This window comes from Patagioenas fasciata, chromosome 3 (assembly GCF_037038585.1).
Source record: "Patagioenas fasciata isolate bPatFas1 chromosome 3, bPatFas1.hap1, whole genome shotgun sequence".
Taxonomy (NCBI): Eukaryota; Metazoa; Chordata; class Aves; order Columbiformes; family Columbidae; genus Patagioenas; species Patagioenas fasciata.
The window spans coordinates 11,075,411-11,092,554 of NC_092522.1; the positions used below are offsets into that span (position 1 = coordinate 11,075,411).

A 17,144-nucleotide genomic window follows, 5' to 3' on the forward strand; every position below is an offset into this window, starting at 1 on the left:
CCGATTTTAGAGAAGCAGGACAGGTTAAGGCAGATGTCATGCTTCTCTTCCTTAGAACTGTAATCTCTTGGTTATATGCACAGGATTGTCCCAGAGCTTTGGATTCTTGATATGTTTAGCATCGTTTATTGAGGCCAATGCTGTTGTAATAAACTAAATATTAAATTAAATGCATTGCCTAGGAGCATGCACTTTCAGCTAGTAAATGACAGAAATTTGGAAGCACTCCTAGCTTTGAAAATAACTGAATCCTCATAGGGAGGGAGAAACATGATAGATTCAGTGACTGGAACAAGAAAAAGGGGTAGAAAATAGAGCAGCTCAAAATGAAGTCATATGTATTGAACCTCGGCCACAAACTTCGGTGACAGGCCATCAGACGATGACGGTGAGTTGCTAATACAATGAAGCTGTTAAAAGAGACGTATTAAAATAGGAAAACTTCTGAAACTGATCAAATGAGTCTCTGGGTGTTGAACAGCTCTATGCATATTCGTGCATTTTTGTAGCGCACCGATTCTCTGGTTCTGCTGGTCTTCAGGTTAGAAACTCTTTCCATAGTCCTCTTCTTCCCTCATCACACCTCACCTTTTATGCATAACAAACTTTGTAACCTTCCTGTTAAGTGTTGAAGACTTGATTTGGCACTTACATGTTCCTCTCTGCTTGCTGTCTCTCCATCAAATGCCAAATAACAAAAATTTGGGTAAGGAAGTGGGGTTTTTTCTCCTAAGACATTGGGGTTACTAGACTTTGTACTTTTCTCTATTGTGGAGCATGGTTTGCATCCTGACATCATCTAGGAGTCTTATAACAAATACCCTGCTACTGCAAGTGAAATTTTGACAATATTTCAATCTCTTCTTTTTCTGTGGTATATCATTGTTCTGATTCTTGTTTGTTTGGGTTTGATTTGTGGTTCTTAAGTATGTTGCTGAGCGTTAAGAACTGTTTTGTGTTCTCGTTGTTCTCTGAAATAGTTAGATGTTCTAGTGTTCTGTTCAAAGTGATATCTATGCGTGGTTGCCTGTGACAGTAGAGATTTTGTTCAACTTTCTTAATAATCCAGTTTGGTAGTGTTTTTCCCTGCTATCTCAGGTAGCTTGCAGCACACAGAGATCTGTTAGATCCTCCCAATGAGGAAATGCCCTGCCTGCTGAAATTCCCCTGAGACTTAAATGCATCCATGGCAGTAGCCATGCTTCAACCATTTGTTCCATGTTTGTGGACTTTTTTCCACACTAGCAACTCAGTTTGATTTCTCTGATTCTCGGCTGGGTCCTTGAGATTCTTTTGGTATTTAGAGATTATACCCTCAAGCTCTGTTTACCCTTCTGAGGCATTTGCAAGCAGCATCTTGACTCTATAGGCTTCCCGGAGATTAGGGCTGAGAATGGCCAGAGGAAAAAAACATTAGTCTCTTCTGATTTCTATCTTGTCCTTCTTTCTTATCCAACTTAGCACTGCAGCTCAACTAGGTTGCAGCAGTGAGCACAGCTTTCCTCCTCATCTCTCTTCAGTGCTTGGAAAGCATCAAGGAGAATTGCGTAACTGGTTACAGGAGCAGCAGAAACACCAGTATTCTAGGAGATAAGTGCTTCCAGTGTCCTCCAGTGTGTTTTCTGTTGAGTGCCTTCCAGTGCCTTGCACACGTGGAAAGAGGCCATGAAAAGCCTGCCTAAAAAACCTTTATTGTTTTTCTTTATGTCATCCCTCCTTCAAACTCCTTGCTGCCAAGGGATTTGACAACATTGAAGCTGTCAGTACCTCGAGGTGACTCTGTGTCAGTGTCTTCTCGTATTCCTGCCTCATGTATATCTTATTTTTCTTATGCTTGGAGACAGTACATCTCATGGTCTAGCAAGCAGCCAGCTCCCTGCCTTGGTACTCAGATACCTGCAGTTCTACTGGCAGTGCTGGAGTCTTTGGAGTTGTTTTTCTTGTCTTATTAAAGTAAACTATGTTCATAAGAAACTGAAATGCGTGCAGACTTTCTCATTCAGCAGCAGGTTAACAAAAAAAAATTGTCCAAATAACCGACATGAGAGCTACTTGGTTAATTCAGCTTATAGATTGATAGTCGTTTACAAAGTATTAATATGAAGTGAAAACATTGCCATTCTGTACCTGTATCACAGGGTGTGTTGCTTTGCGTAAAGGTGATACCTACTTGTATTCCAAATGACAGCTGTTAGCTATAACTGGTTCTTATGTTTGACCGTCATTTGATAAATGATAACGTGTCACTTTACTAACTGTTGTTTACTACTGCATCGTTCCTTTTCATCTACAGTACTATTGATCAGCTCTGTTTCTTAGCAAACAGGATGGGTAATTATTATGTTGGCATTTGACAGGAAAGACGGAAACCCTGGCTTTTGCTTTTCTGTCATCTTGAAGCAAATTTACTAAGTATTCCTATAAATGCCTATAAATGTTGCACTTCACTAGGAGGAAGGTGGAGAGATTGATTATATTACACTACGTCAGACGCTTAATAAGCAATCTAAGTTTATTAAGGTTATGCTGAACAAGGAGTGGCATCTTTTACGAGAGGTTTCGCTTTGGGAAGCAATCAATACTGAAAATAACTTGAAACAACACAGAGAATCTGACACTAAGATTTTTATCGTTGCATGACCTAGAGTTTGATTTTAAATGTGTGAAGTGGGGCAAGGATAAAGTTTCTCTGAGACTTAAAGTCACGTTATTCAGGAACCTTTTTAGGTTTGTCACCTTTGTAGTAAGCATGTGCTTAGACTGTTAATTTAAGAGCTGTTGCTTTATCCATGCGAGCCACGGAACCTGACACACCAATATGATGTTCACAGAGTTCGCTTTATTGTCGGACCGGGCTAGCTTTATAGCAAAGCTGCCCTGTCCACGCGCCTTACAACAACGTGATTGGTTGTAACTCGTGTTATACAATAACATGATAGGCTGCATGTGCTGTCCACGCGCTCTGCACGCATGTGTCCGCCGATTGCTCACTCATTATTACCTTTAATGGTGCTCCTTTAGTCTCTTTTGTCTCTGGCTTCACCTCTCAGCCAGGCTGGCGACAACCCCATCCCCCTGGGGCGGGGGGGGGCTCTGCCACTACATCTCCCCCTCTTTTATTTAATATTAACAATACGCCATATCATGCTTTAAATACAGTGTGAAATACAGGGTAAGAACATTAAGGCTAATACAATTACAATTAACAAGAACAAACCTGTTTTCAATATTCCTTTTAACCAAACAAGGCATTCACCCCAAAAAACCCAGTATCTTCTGTTATTTTCTTGTTCTGCAAATCTTCTATCTTTTTAACTTTTAAGTTCAAACAACACATACAATCAAACTCTTCATAACTGTGAACATGTCCAATAACAAAAAATTAATTGCTGCTCTGTTTTACAAAGTGGTATTCTCAACATTGGCTACATTCGTTGCTTAAAGCGATAACATGTCTGAGGTTAAGGGTTGTCATCACTGCAATCGGTTTCTTCTCTGTTAGCTAGCCAAGGTCTCACCCACTTTGCTGGGATCCATGAATTTTTGTGGTTACCTGTAGAAACACAAGCATATCCCCTTCCCCAGGTTATTAGTGACATAGGACCTTCCCATTGTTGTGTTGTCGGATTAAACACACTAACCTTAGGCACATTTTCGGAAAAATCTTTGACATTTTTGATATGGTGCATATCAACCGGTTCCATTTCAGTTTCACTTTTAGGATTAAGCCAGTTCAGCACATACAATGCCTTCATCAATACCTCTTCTGGGCTCACACCAATTCCCCCTTGTTTTTTCAAAACAGACAAAAGATTTTTTAATGTACGGTGTGCACGCTCAATAATTGCTTGGCCAGTAGAATTATAAGGGATTCCAAACAGGTGCTGTACCTTCCACTGGGTGAGGAAGGCTGCAAGTCTGTCAGAGTGGTATGCAGGACCATTATCTGTTTTGATTTGTGTAGGGACACCCATGACAGCAAAAGCTTGTAGTAAATGACGTTTTACTGCCTTTGCATTTGCTGAGGTCAAGGCTGTAGCCCACAGCAGTCCTGAACAGGTATCTATGGAGACATGAATGTACTTTTGTCTGCCAAATGGTGCAAATTCAGTAATATCAGTTTGCCATAACTGACCTGGCTGCAAGCCCCGAGGATTTACTCCCTTTTGTTGGAGAGGGACTATGCGGGCACAATCAGGACAAGCTGCAATAATGGCTCGAGCTTGTTCCTTTGTAATTGTAAACTGCTTTCGGAGTGCTGCTGAGGATTGATGAAAGAATTCGTGAGCTTGTCTGGCTTGTTCAAAAGGGGATATATCTGCTACTGCCACAAGTTTGTCTATGATGCTGTTTCCCTCTACTAGACCACCTGGTATGTTAGTATGGCTTTTTATATGCATGATAAATACTGGTGCTGTCCTATAATCTAATACGTTCCACAAATCTAACAATGCTTCAAACAACAAGGAATTGGAAACTCGCTGCAAAAGCGCTCTATGTATTCTTTGTACAATTCCCACAACATAAAGAGAATCTGTTACCAGATTAACTGGAGAGTTATGCCATTTTTGCAATGCTGCTAAGCATATTGAGGGCAGTTTCTTTTAATATGTCCTGTCTGTTTGCAAGTAAAACATGCAAGAACAAGAAGAAGGGCTTCCACCTTTCATTGCAGGCTTACGTGCTGCAGCCAAGGCCGCAGCGTGGGCTTGAGCATGTATTTTTGCTTTTTCTACCTCCTGTTGCATAATTGGTACCTGTGTGCAAGCTTCCACCATCTCTGCTAAAGAAGCAGTTTTTCCCAAACCGGCTAATATCTGTTGGCATTGGGTGTTTGCATTCATCATAGCCAAATCTTTCCCCACAGCAGCTTTTGCCTCTGGAGTCAAGTTAGGAGAGGCATCTATCACTTCTTTTAAACGATCCACAAATGTCATATATGATTCCCCAGGATCCCACTCTATTGTAGAATAGGGTGGCACAGGGTTACCTATATTTGGCAATTCTTTCACTGCCGCCAAGGCAAGCCCTTGCGTTTGCTGCAAAATCCTTGGATGAAGTGCTGCCTGAGTAGCACCATCCGCATATTGCCCACGACCCAGTAACTGGTCCATGCTAGCTAACCGCAACGGATCATCAGCTGGTAAACGAACATTTTCTAATACTGCCAATTCCACTTTCCCCTGCCACTTGTCCAAGAACAGCAAATACCCCGTTGGAGGAAGCAATAACTCCATCAATGCCCTAATATCTGTTTGAGTTAGTACTTGCCCCTTGAAAAATGAATTGATTAGCTGCATCACATGCTTATTATCCATACCATATTGCATAACTGCACTTTGCAACTGCTTAACCGTTTTCCAATCAAAAGGCGACCACTGCCTTTGTCCTCTATTATCTATGTGCACTGGCATTGCTGTAATACTACCAGGTAACATGATCCCTTCAATAGTTGCATCTCTGATTACCCCTTGCCAACGTTGCCCTGCATTATAAGAATGATCTCGAGGAATATCTCTACCCTGATGCACAGGGGCAGCACCCAAATTATCATTATTATCACTGCTATACAATTCCCTTGTGTTTCCCTGTGGATCAGTAAGTCGGCGCATATTTGCAAACCGATCTGCTAACCCAGTCTCCAGCCCTTTTCCATATCGCGCTCTCAAATATTCATCTGCTTCTCTTACAGACCACATCCCATCTTCAACACATTGTCTAGCCCATTTTTGTATTCGCTCCCTTTTAATACGGACCTCCTCGGGAGTGAGGTCTAATTCCACCCCCTCCCTTTCCTGTTTTCCCCGTTTTTCACATTCCCTGCCAATTGCCTCCAGCCCGTCCTTAATTGCATCTGACGCCTTTTTATATGCTATTAACCGCAAAGTTTTACTGTTACCGCCATCTAGTCGTTTCATAGCTTCTAGAACTTCTTGCATCTGGCTCTCCTGCCGTCTCAGTAAGTCCTTCAGGCTCTGCACGTGGGTCTCCTCCTGGAAGTCAGGGCGATTCTGCGGTGCTCCGTCGTGGTGTTCCATCGGGTCCTCCGGCAAAGGCACGTCGGCTGCATTAACTTGTCCTGGCTTGTTGAAACTTGCCGGTTGCTGCCATTCGTTGTCGGAGCCAGGCAATGGCTCAACGGGCGCAGAGGGTATAATTTGCTCTCCGCCCCAGAACTCCAGATCTGATACGGGACATACCAGCGGTGTTGATTCTTCGGAGTTCTCGGAGGGTGGGCAGCTTGCGGCGGGCGGCTCCGAGGGGACGGCACACAGCTCCGGCTCCTCTGAGACTTCCTGCATTAGCTGCCTGACCTCCCGCCAGGGTCCAGCGAGATCGCAAGCCTCGCGGCTCCCCCTTGTAACCGCTTCCCATAGTTCGGTCCCTATGTCCTCCCATGTACCGGGAGAAAAAAATTCGTCCGTCGAACGAACACAGCCCTTACGCTGGGCGAATAGTAAAAGGCGCTCCACCGCGTCTTTTTCCAAAATTCTTCCTGTTCTTGCAGCCAGCTGCAGAATACTTCTCACTATTATTTTTTCTTCCACGGATGCCGTGTTTCCCATGCCACCTGCTTCTTCATAGGCCTACTTTTCGCTATGATTGAGAGCTGGGCTGGTGTCGCCCCCAGGTGGCGTCCTCGCGTCTTCACTTCCGGCGATCTTGCTTCGATACGAAGTATCACGTCGGGGTCACCAAAGTGTTGCTTTATCCATGCGAGCCACGGAACCTGACACACCAATATGATGTTCACAGAGTTCGCTTTATTGTCGGACCGGGCTAGCTTTATAGCAAAGCTGCCCTGTCCACGCGCCTTACAACAACGTGATTGGTTGTAACTCGTGTTATACAATAACATGATAGGCTGCATGTGCTGTCCACGCGCTCTGCACGCATGTGTCCGCCGATTGCTCACTCATTATTACCTTTAATGGTGCTCCTTTAGTCTCTTTTGTCTCTGGCTTCACCTCTCAGCCAGGCTGGCGACAACCCCATCCCCCTGGGGCGGGGGGGTGCTCTGCCACTACAAAGAGCCAATTCCAAAATGCTAATTCTTGCGTACAAAGGAAAAATCACTTAAAGAAAAAATCCTGTTGTCAACTTGTCTGGATGAGCTTGTTTTCCACATGGCAAATGAAGCTAATCATAACCTTTTGTTATTACTTTAAGTAAAAAGAATCTTACTGGAAATGTCACATGTTAATTTTTCATAAGTATATTTTAAATTGTTTTTACTTCTACAGATGGGTGCTTGCTTTTCAAAAGTTTTCAATGGCTGCCCATTAAAAATTCATTGTGCAACGTCATGGATAAATCCAGATACAAGAGGTAGTGTATTACCTATATTTTACTCATTTTGTCCTCTCTTCGGATTTCAGGAGTTGTAAAATAGGTTTATTTATGTAAGCTTGAGTTCTTCTTTAATTATACCACTGCTGTCTGAAGTTCGATGTTTTTATTTTTAATTATGTTAAGATATGTGGGGTGCAGTTTTCAGCTTTGATTAAGAAGAATAAATTGCATATCAAAGGTACAAAACAAAACACATTTTTTTTGTTTTATTCAAGATTCTTCTCAAAATGTTAGTGCAAAAGATACCAATCCTAATTTGTTTTTAAAAAGTCTGACTTCTGGATGTCCTAGTTGAGATTTATCTTTATCATTCTTTATCATTTATAATGATTCTCTATCATTCACTTGATTCCTTCCTCCCCACCCCCAATCCCCTAAACCTTTCTGGTCCCACAGGTTTCTGCAGCTTTCTTTATTTTCACATCCATTGTAGTGCTTTATTAAGTAATCTGATGAAAGGGATAATTGGTAACATTGTACTCACATTGCCTGCAATTTCACCTTTTGATTATAGGCTCTGTAGACATGCTGCTGAGCCAGTAAACAAGAAAACACTTAGGGTTTTTTTAGAAACTGAAATTACAGGAGTCAGGCTTTTGCAGTTGACAACTTCTCAATATGAGATGTCTGTTTTGTTCACGTGCCTAGATACAATCCAGGGTATTAATTATGTTCTAGAAGTGAGGCACCTGCAAAGTACTGAGAAAGTGTTCCAGTCAGCACTGCTGTTGAAGTACTCCAAAAGAACAGCACTACTGTTGAAGTACTCCAAAAGAAGGCTATGAATATGACACCAAATATCTGAAAATATTGAAGTAGGAGGCCCTACCTTGAATACTGTGTTCAGTTTTGGGCCCCTTGTTTTAAGAAGGACATTGAAATACTGGAGAGAGTTCAGAGGAGGGTGACAAAGCAGGTGAGGGTCTGGAACACAAGTCTTAAGAGGAGCAGCTGAGGGCGCTGGGGCTGTTCAGCCTGGAGAAAAGGAGGCTGAGGGGAGACCTTATCACTGGCTACAACTACCTGAAAGGAGGTTGTAGCATGGAGGGTGTTGGTCTCTTCTCCCAAATAGCAAGTGACAGGATGAGAGAAAATGGCCTCAAGTTGCACCAGGAGAGGTTTAGATTGGATATTAGGAAAAAATTCTTCCTGCGGAGAGTTGTCAGGCATTGGAACAGGCTGCCCAGGGAAGTGGTGGAGTCACCATCTCTGGAGAGGTTTAAAAGGCATTTAGATGAGTTTCTTAGGGACATGTTCAGTGCTAGAGTTAGGTTAGGTTATGGTTGAACTCGATGATCCCAAGGGTCTCTTCCAACCAAAATTATTCTATAAAACATACCTTCCTTAAATCAAGATTTCAGGATTTTTTTTGTGTTTGCAGATCAGTACTTGATATTTGGTGCAGAGGAAGGTATTTACACACTGAACCTCAATGAACTTCATGAAACATCGATGGAGCAGGTATATTTCTATTTTCATATTTTGGAAAAAACCATATCTTTGGCACTTTTTTTAGCCCTTCAGATTAATGTTGTATAATCCTTGTAAAATTATCTTTACTACAGTTACTTTGGCACTAGCTACACTTTAATGTTTACTACTAAAGATACTTTTCAGTCATGTTTAAGCTTTTTGTAGGCTGACCCAGGTCAGCATATATCAGTGTGTTGAACTTCATCGTAGTGCATTGTCCTGCAGTTAAATGATTTGTTAAATAATATGGAATTTCCCTGATATATTTTGGATAAAGGATTCTATTTCCTTTAAAGCTTTGTTACAAGATAAAATGTTTGCAACAAATGTGTTTCAGCTACAGGGAAGCAAGGAGTTCCTTTATACAATAGATTCCATTCTTTTAGTTTTAAAAGCAGCTTTGGCGTTGAGACTCAGCTTACTGAATCCCAACTAAAACTCTTTCTTCTTACAGAATCTTATAAACAGTGAATTTTTTTTAAAGGATAGTGGGGACAGGGAAAGGCCAGTTCAGGCTTTGCTGTATGGTGTCTTCTCCAGCTCTTTTGTTAATCTCGAAGAGACCTGTTCTTTTCCTGCCTTCTCCCTAACTTAGGGAGCTATGCATCTGCCACCAAGATGGAGAAGTTTGCAAGGACAGCCTTCATACTGTAAGCTGAAGGCACTGGTGTTTGCTCATCATCCGTGATCCAGACATTGTAGATGTATCTGTTTTGTTGAGAAAGCAGACTAGCTTGTACTGAGCTCCACGTAGCCTGTAATCTTACTGGTGCTTGAGTTAATTAGTTTAAACGTAGTTCAGGTAACTCTCTGCTGTTACAATGGAGTTGTAAAATCTCTGAGAAATATCACTAATACAATAATTCCTGTAGGCCAGGTAGACCGAAGAAAGTTTTGTTTGATTTTGTCTCTTGGTTTGTTTTGTGGCTTTTTAAAAAAAAAAATTGGGAAGGAGAGTAAGTGTAATGAAACTCCTGCTCTCATATCCAACCTTGTTTTCTCTGAGCACCGTGTTCTGTACTGCATTGTCCAGTGAGCTTTTAGGGAAATGTAATAAGCACTTAGAGATGAGAAGAGTTGCTTGTAAAAACAGCCAGTCATGTGTGGAACAGAAGGGATCAGTGGCAGCCCAATCAGCCTGCAGATTTGAAGTATTGTTGTTCTTCTCTAATCCTCAGGTACTAAATCACAATATGCGTATGCAGCCACAGAAGATCAATCAAACTTGCACATTACATTTGAATACAGACAGGCTGGTAGATTACGTTAGGTTTTTCTTACAGTGTGCTTAGGTTATAAGGACGCTTCAGGAATAGTAGTGCACCCTCTGTGCCAAACATTTATTACAGTATTATTTATAATAGGCAATTTGGCTTCAATAGCATTTTCAAGTTCAGTGTTTCACTTCATTGTTTGCTCTCCAGGTCTGATACAATTCAGCATAAAAGCAAAGGTAGTATCCTTGGTAATTTTTCACTACATTCCACTTTGCTAATGGACAAAGCAGAAATAACATACCTTTCCAGGGGTTAGTGCGGTGTCAAGATGAATCTCTTGCTCTTTGACAGAAAAATATTTCCATATTTACAGATCTCTTAAAATCTTTCTAATAAATCATCAGTGACATTTTTTTGTTGTTGTAGATTGGTGGGATTTTTTTGTTTGGGATTTTCTTTTTTTAGGGAGGGAGGGGGTGAGGTGGTTCTTTTTTTGTGTGTTTTGTTTTTTTTTTTTAAGAGCCAAAGAAATGTCCTCCTGAGTGGTCCATCTACCCAATAGTCTGTTTTGTAAAGTGGCAGCAGGAAATGCCTGTGAACTTGGCAGCTGTCTGCTATCCGTTCTCCTCAGACTCCACTGCACTCTGAATCCAGGATGTTGGAGGATCCCTGCCTTTTGGCTCCTTGTGTCCATTTACAGACCTGTTGGACATGAGTGTGTCTAATCCCTCAGTTATGCTGTTGATACTTTATACTTCCATGACCTCTTGTGGCAGCAAATTCTAGAAGTTACGTGAGCGGGGAAAAAAGTACCAACTTTTTTAAAATATCTTTTTTTTTTTTTTTTTTTTTTTTAAAGGATGTCTTGTTAGTTTCAGTGTCATCTTTCTACTAATTGTGGGATCTGACGAATAACAATTCAGCTTTGACCATTTGTTGCATTGCTTGGTCACTTACGTGAAATGTGTAATCATACGCAGATGAAGAGTCCCTTCTAGTGCCAGATTTAATAGTTTCAAGAGATATGGACTGTCATAGGCTTTAGAATGGTGATGGTTTAACCATGCCTTGTTTACTGAAGTTTACATTGTTAAGCTTTTTTCCTTTGAAGGAGGGAGTTTGGTTTTCAAAATTTTTGAAAAGGGATGGATTGATTTTTATAATGATGTCTTGTGGGCTCATTATATTACTTGAAGACATGAATATAAAATGTGCTAATTGTCTAAACGTTAATGTGTGTGTTAAATATAGTGTGTTTGTCTCTGAATTAACTCTGGAATCCAGATAAATATTACTTGGCTTAAGCTAATTTCTACTAAAAAAGTAAGTCAGTATTAGTTTTGTCCTGTTGTCTATACAGGTATTAATTGATCAACTTAATGTGCTCACATTTTGTGTATATCAAGTTGAATGCTTTTTGTTCTTTGTTCTTCCTTCCTTTTATCAGCTATTTCCTCGAAGGTGTACGTGGCTATATGTCATGAACAATTGCTTGTTATCAATATCTGGTAAGTTACTGTGCTATCTTTGAGTGGTAGTGCTGGTAAACATTTGGTTTTGTATTCGAAGTGTGGTTTTGTTTTCTAATTTCCAGGTAAAGCTTCTCAGCTTTATTCCCATAATCTACCAGGACTCTTCGATTATGCAAGACAAATGCAAAAGTTACCTGTTGCTATTCCAGCACATAAACTCCCTGACCGAATACTTCCCAGGTAAACACATGTCATCAGATATATCAGAATATCTTAATTCTGGGAGTTCTAGGAATACCAAATAATGTGGAATACCAAATAATATGGAGTTCTGTTCACAGATTGCCATGAATAACACTATGAGTCTACCCTCTGATTAATGCCCATATAATATACACTAATCAAGATGTGAATATCTTCTTCTTATTAAAGAAATGGGTTTTGGTACATCGTACTTTCTTGTCATGAAGCCTTTTGTTTCTGGGTGTGACTCTTTTCAGGTATCATCCAGTGTGGTAAATCCTGGTTGTACTTGACGCTAAAAAAAATCTAGGGTCAGTATTGTACCTGTAGTATTTCAGGCAAGTAGAAACAGTGATCTTGCATCAGTAACTCTGGGCACTCTCTTTCCGTTCTATGAAAAAAAAAAATGGGGGTGTGTAATCTCTTACTGCAGAGGGAATGGGTTGTTTTGGAAGCTGGGAAGAGTAGAACTGGGTTACAGATCTGACATTCATCATTGTATTGCCATTTTTCACGGGCCAGTTTAGAGGGTACTTTTGTCTCCAGATGCCTACAGTATGTTGTGCAGCCCCTCCAGTTTTATTTACTAACAAGCGCATACAAAATCCCAGAGACTGGGTACAGTGCTGGCTGCCAAACAAGCATTAGGAACCCATTCAAATCCAAGAGGAGGAGGTAATAACACTAATCTAGTTTGAAGAGGAACCTTTAATTCTTAAAGTGCATAGTGAATCAGTTTTTTCTCATATAATAGGCTTTCTGTTAGGAAATTGTACTGTGGAAGATCTGATTCTCTGCTACCTTTGGTTCTGCTAACAGCCTATTAACATTTAATTCTGGGGGTTCAGGAAAAGCTTTTTCAGTCACCTGCAAACATAATGGTGCAGTGCTTGTCTGAAAATTGTGTTATTCCTAGAGGCTAAATTCTAATTACCCAAGAGATAATATGTACTTTTCTCTGTGCCTGTACCACTGTTCTGTTCCTCTCTCTTCCAAACTAACTTTGACTGGATGACTTTGGCTTGAGGACTGCATCAGCAGTGGACTAATAGCCATAATTACAAGGATCATGTGAAGAAGGCCTTCTGACTACATTTGTAATGGAATGACAGCTCACCTAAGTTGTAAAGGGCTCAGAAAATTTCTTGTCCAGTCATGTCACTTCCCAAGAAAAATGCAGCACAACCTGAATGTGTGAGCGACAAACCAGACACTCAAAGGCAGGAGAGATTCATTTAGATAATCTGTTTTGCTGTTTTATCCCTTGCTGTTAGGCATCAGGGTAGTAACATTTAGCTAGGCAGAAGTAGTATGTTTGAAGTATGTAGAAGAGCATAATTTTTTTCCTACTGGGCAACAAAGTGTGTTCTTCAGCAAGTTCCTGGATACCATGATGATGAGTGCTTCATGAAAAATGTAGGTATGTTAAAAGCAAAGGTTTTGGTAGGCAACATGCAAAGCAAAATAGAATTTAAAGTAATTTGTGAGGTTCATATATTCGCCTGCAAAATGGTCGAAGCTCAACTTATGATGCTTGGTAGGCAAATATTCAGTAGCAGAAAATATGTCCATGATGAGTCTCCTTTTCCAGCTTCTTTCTTTTGAATGTCCTTGAGCAGTTCTTTTCAAAACTTCCATGACTTCTTCCAACCAAAACTGGTGGCCAGTCCTCAGTTCTCATGCTGCTCAGTTCTGCTGCATTATTGCTCACTTCTGGACAGCTTCATTTGAAAAGCTATACAAGTATCTTCCCAGTTCATAGCTTTGACTGCAGCATCTATCATCCCACTTATTCCCATCTTTTCTATAGCATCAAGTTAGTTATTTTTACTGTCCAGGCTGCTGTGGTCAATCTCAATACTGTCTGTCATTGTCTAGTCTCTACAGAAACACTAATTCCCACTACCAGCAAATAACAACATCTTCTCTGGCTTATCTAATAAATTTTCAAGTAATTGTTTTCATGATTTCTCAAGTTGTGTCCTTTGCACATGAGAACAGATCTTGCAAAGCTGCAGGTCTAAAGTCCTCCTTCAGACCTCTTGAAATACATGTTGTGCTGCCTGTGAAAAGTTTTGTAAAACTTAAGCTGTTAGTTTGCAAGGACTTTGGCCCAGCAAGCTATCCAGTATGGCATCGTTTCCCACACCCCTTGGGTCCCTGTGCCTTTTGTCTCTGAACTATAATGACCTTGGAATAAGAGTGAACTTTGTTGTCTGTGTAGTAACCAGCATAAGATGCAATAAGTTACAGCATTACAGAGAATGATCATGAGAGTACCAGGAGGCAATCCAGGCATGTGCATAAATACATATAATTAAATAGCAACAGATAGTGTTAAATGATGCTTGAAGGTACTGAGGTACCTATTGCTCTCTGTTTCCGACTTTTATAATAACTGCATTGATAATGCTGCATAACTGAGAAGCACTTCCTTGCTAACAAAGAAATGACCATGTATGTTCTAGGGATACCATTTTGCGAATAAATATAAAACCATATTTTTAGTTTTTCTGGGGGGCAAATATAATTTTCCCACCACAACTCTCTAAAAAGCAAATTAAATAAATTGTTTTAGTTGATCAATACTTCTGTATTTATATCTTGCAGAAAGTTTGCAGTGTCTACAAAAATTCCTGACACTAAATGGTGTCAGAAGTGCTGTGTTGGTAAGTAAAGGTCTGCAGAATAAATGCCAAGAAACAGTACAAATGGTAGCAGCATTAAAATTACTGAGTCAGGTTTAGGAGGTAAAAGGAGAAGAGACTTATGTCATTATTGTGAAACTATGCATTTGCAGACAGCAAGCCCGTTCAGGTTGGTCCTTGTGTTTAAGCAGTGAAAACTTTCCCATTTTGCTCTTTAAATATGGAGGCAATTCTCAAACGCAAAGATGCATATCAGATTTAAACCAGCAGAATACATGTCAAATTTAAACCAGCCCTCAGGAAGAACCTGATCTCCGTGGAGGGACTGACTTAAGGAAGTTGCCATCAGGCTAAAGTAGCCTGACTTCTTAGCACAAGTTGCAGTTATCAATATTGGATGATAAAAAGCAAGGAGTATTTTCACTTCTTCGAGGACAGTGTTGCCTCTGAGGCCTTTATAGTGTGAGACTTGGTAAGCAAGCATCTGTCAGTTATTCTGACAAAAATCTCCCTGATATTGCTACAACATCTGATGTTTATGATCACTTATTTGTCCAACTCACCTGTTAAAACTTGACTTTTTCTGGGATACAAGTTCTCTAGGGTGCGGTAGGGTAGCAAATTAAATAAATTGTTTGCTATGTACATCCAGGCCTTGCCCTAATTTAGGCATCTTGTCAAACTGTGAATGTTAATGGATGCTGAAGGGAACACCCAAAGGGGTGGACTGACAGGGATCGGAGTATGAAGGCTGGCTTTGTGACATGAAAGTTAATTTGCAAGTCCGTATGTTTTCAGATCTCCGTTTATGACATGAGGATCCAGATGTTGTGCTCCTCTGTGATCTGTTTCTGCACCAAAAGGCACAGAATTTACTGAGAGTGCCGTGGGACATGGAGGCTGCTGTCCTGGTGTTTGGAGATAGCTTAGCCTGATGAGCCAGGAGTCTTCCTTGCATTATAGGTCTAAGTGATAATTTGTGATAGCAAGAAGGCAGCTGCAAAAGGCAGGTCCAAGGGGAGAGATGATAGATTCCCCCCTCCTGCCCTACTTACTACATGGAGCCTTGGCCTCCATTCATGCTGGCACCATCAGTGTCCCTTCGCCTGCGGGAAGGAGCAGTGCCACAGGAGGCAGGAAAGGACAAGAACTTCTGTTCTTGTTTCTCCGCCTTACAGGTGTTGGTAATCGCACATTTTGTGGTTTCTGCTACTGAGTTCAGCCTTCCTAAGGGTCACGCCAAGCATTATTTGCTGCAGTTTGCAGTTGCTTGGACTGATATTGAGTGAGAATTTGAGATTAATGAAATTGAGCTTTGATGTTTAAGGTGCCAAGGGATTGCTTAGTGGATTTCCTTTGCAGCAAGGTAGTATGAGTGCATTTCAATTGTGTAGATGGTGTTGGATTGTAGAAGCTTGTTATCTGAACTGTGTTTTTAATTACCTGATGGCTCACAGTCACTTCACTGTGCTTTAAAGTTTGGTCTTTAGATGTAGTTATACAAAGTGTAAAGTAACACTTGTTCATCTTAATGGATATGCTGGCACAGTGCTTAAGCAGTGACATTTTGTCAATGCTGTAGAGTTAAAGTTGTGAAACTTCATATTTCACAGTGCCCGATTTTGCAACTTTATTGTTCTCTTCCAATTTTTGAGTTCTGACAAACAATATGAGAAGAGCAGTTGAGTGGAAAAAGATTATGACACTTCAAAGAAAAAAAAACCCACTGGATTTCCTGCTGATCTAGGAGAGTTAATCAAGAATATAGACCTCCCAGATTTCAGACTTGCTGTGACAGTGCTTGACAGGTAGCTAAGCAGTTCTTAAGTGACAGTGAGTGTTCAGTGCCTGCTGGATAACTGTCTGTGTGTCATAGAAAAAGCCATTCTTGAAATAGCTTTCCGTGATGAATTAGGAGATAGCTTAGGCAAACCAATGTGGTGGGGCAAGATACTTCAAAGGTGTATGCAGTCAACTGTTTTGTTTAAGACTACATAAAATAGTAAATCCCACCTACTAGTCTTAAAAAAACAAAATCAAAAACCACTTTATTTTGAGTTGGAGAGGTGAAATGTACCACAGTGCTCTTGTTGGAGTCCTGTTTATTATGGCTTATTTGGCACCAGCTGTTCATGCCCAGTGGAAGGACAGCCCCTGCTCCAGCATGATTACTGTCACCATTTTCATAGTGTGGATGTTGACTTTTCAGCAGCTTTTTTTAAAAAAAAAAAAAAAAAAGATTAGAGTGGTGGTGGGTATATTCCAAAAGTGTATGGACTGTTATTTACTTTGAAATTGTTTATAATTTGTATTTGCTAAGTACACTAATGTATTTTACCTTTCCTTTTTTGGCAGTGAGGAATCCCTACACGGGTCATAAGTACCTTTGTGGAGCACTGCAGTCTAGCATTGTTTTGTTAGAATGGGTTGAACCAATGCAAAAATTTATGTTAATCAAGGTAATGTTATGATAAGGTGAAATACTCTCATGTTCAGTTCTATTTATCTTAAAATTACTTTATTAAGTAGTATTAGCCATTTTTTGATTTACTAGACTTTACTATTTGGTTCTGTTAAACTACTTTGAAAATAGCTGTTTAAATGTGTAATATGTATTAACTGACTCAAAATATTTACAGGAATGTTCTTGTTTTTGCGGTACACTTCAGTACAAAAAACTCTGGCTGACAGACTGAGATGAGACATGGTGGAGTGATAACATGGGTTAACAGCAGGCT

General features: G+C 40.5%; 1 protein-coding gene across 15 annotated transcripts in view; it reads left to right on the forward strand.

Moving 5' to 3' along the window:
* Nucleotides 1–17,144, forward strand: part of MAP4K3 (mitogen-activated protein kinase kinase kinase kinase 3) — a 91,418-nt gene that overhangs the window by 58,845 nt on the left and 15,429 nt on the right. For all 15 annotated transcript variants that reach the window (XR_010651157.2, XM_065835002.2, XM_065835003.2 and 12 more), the window contains 6 exons: nucleotides 7,245–7,329; nucleotides 8,735–8,814; nucleotides 11,491–11,551; nucleotides 11,638–11,755; nucleotides 14,369–14,427; nucleotides 16,762–16,865. Coding sequence is in view for 14 of the 15 variants with exons in the window: in XM_065835002.2 (XP_065691074.2) it covers nucleotides 7,245–7,329; nucleotides 8,735–8,814; nucleotides 11,491–11,551; nucleotides 11,638–11,755; nucleotides 14,369–14,427; nucleotides 16,762–16,865 (507 nt within the window). In the remaining variant the exon portion in view is untranslated. The remainder of the gene's footprint in view (nucleotides 1–7,244; nucleotides 7,330–8,734; nucleotides 8,815–11,490; nucleotides 11,552–11,637; nucleotides 11,756–14,368; nucleotides 14,428–16,761; nucleotides 16,866–17,144) is intronic.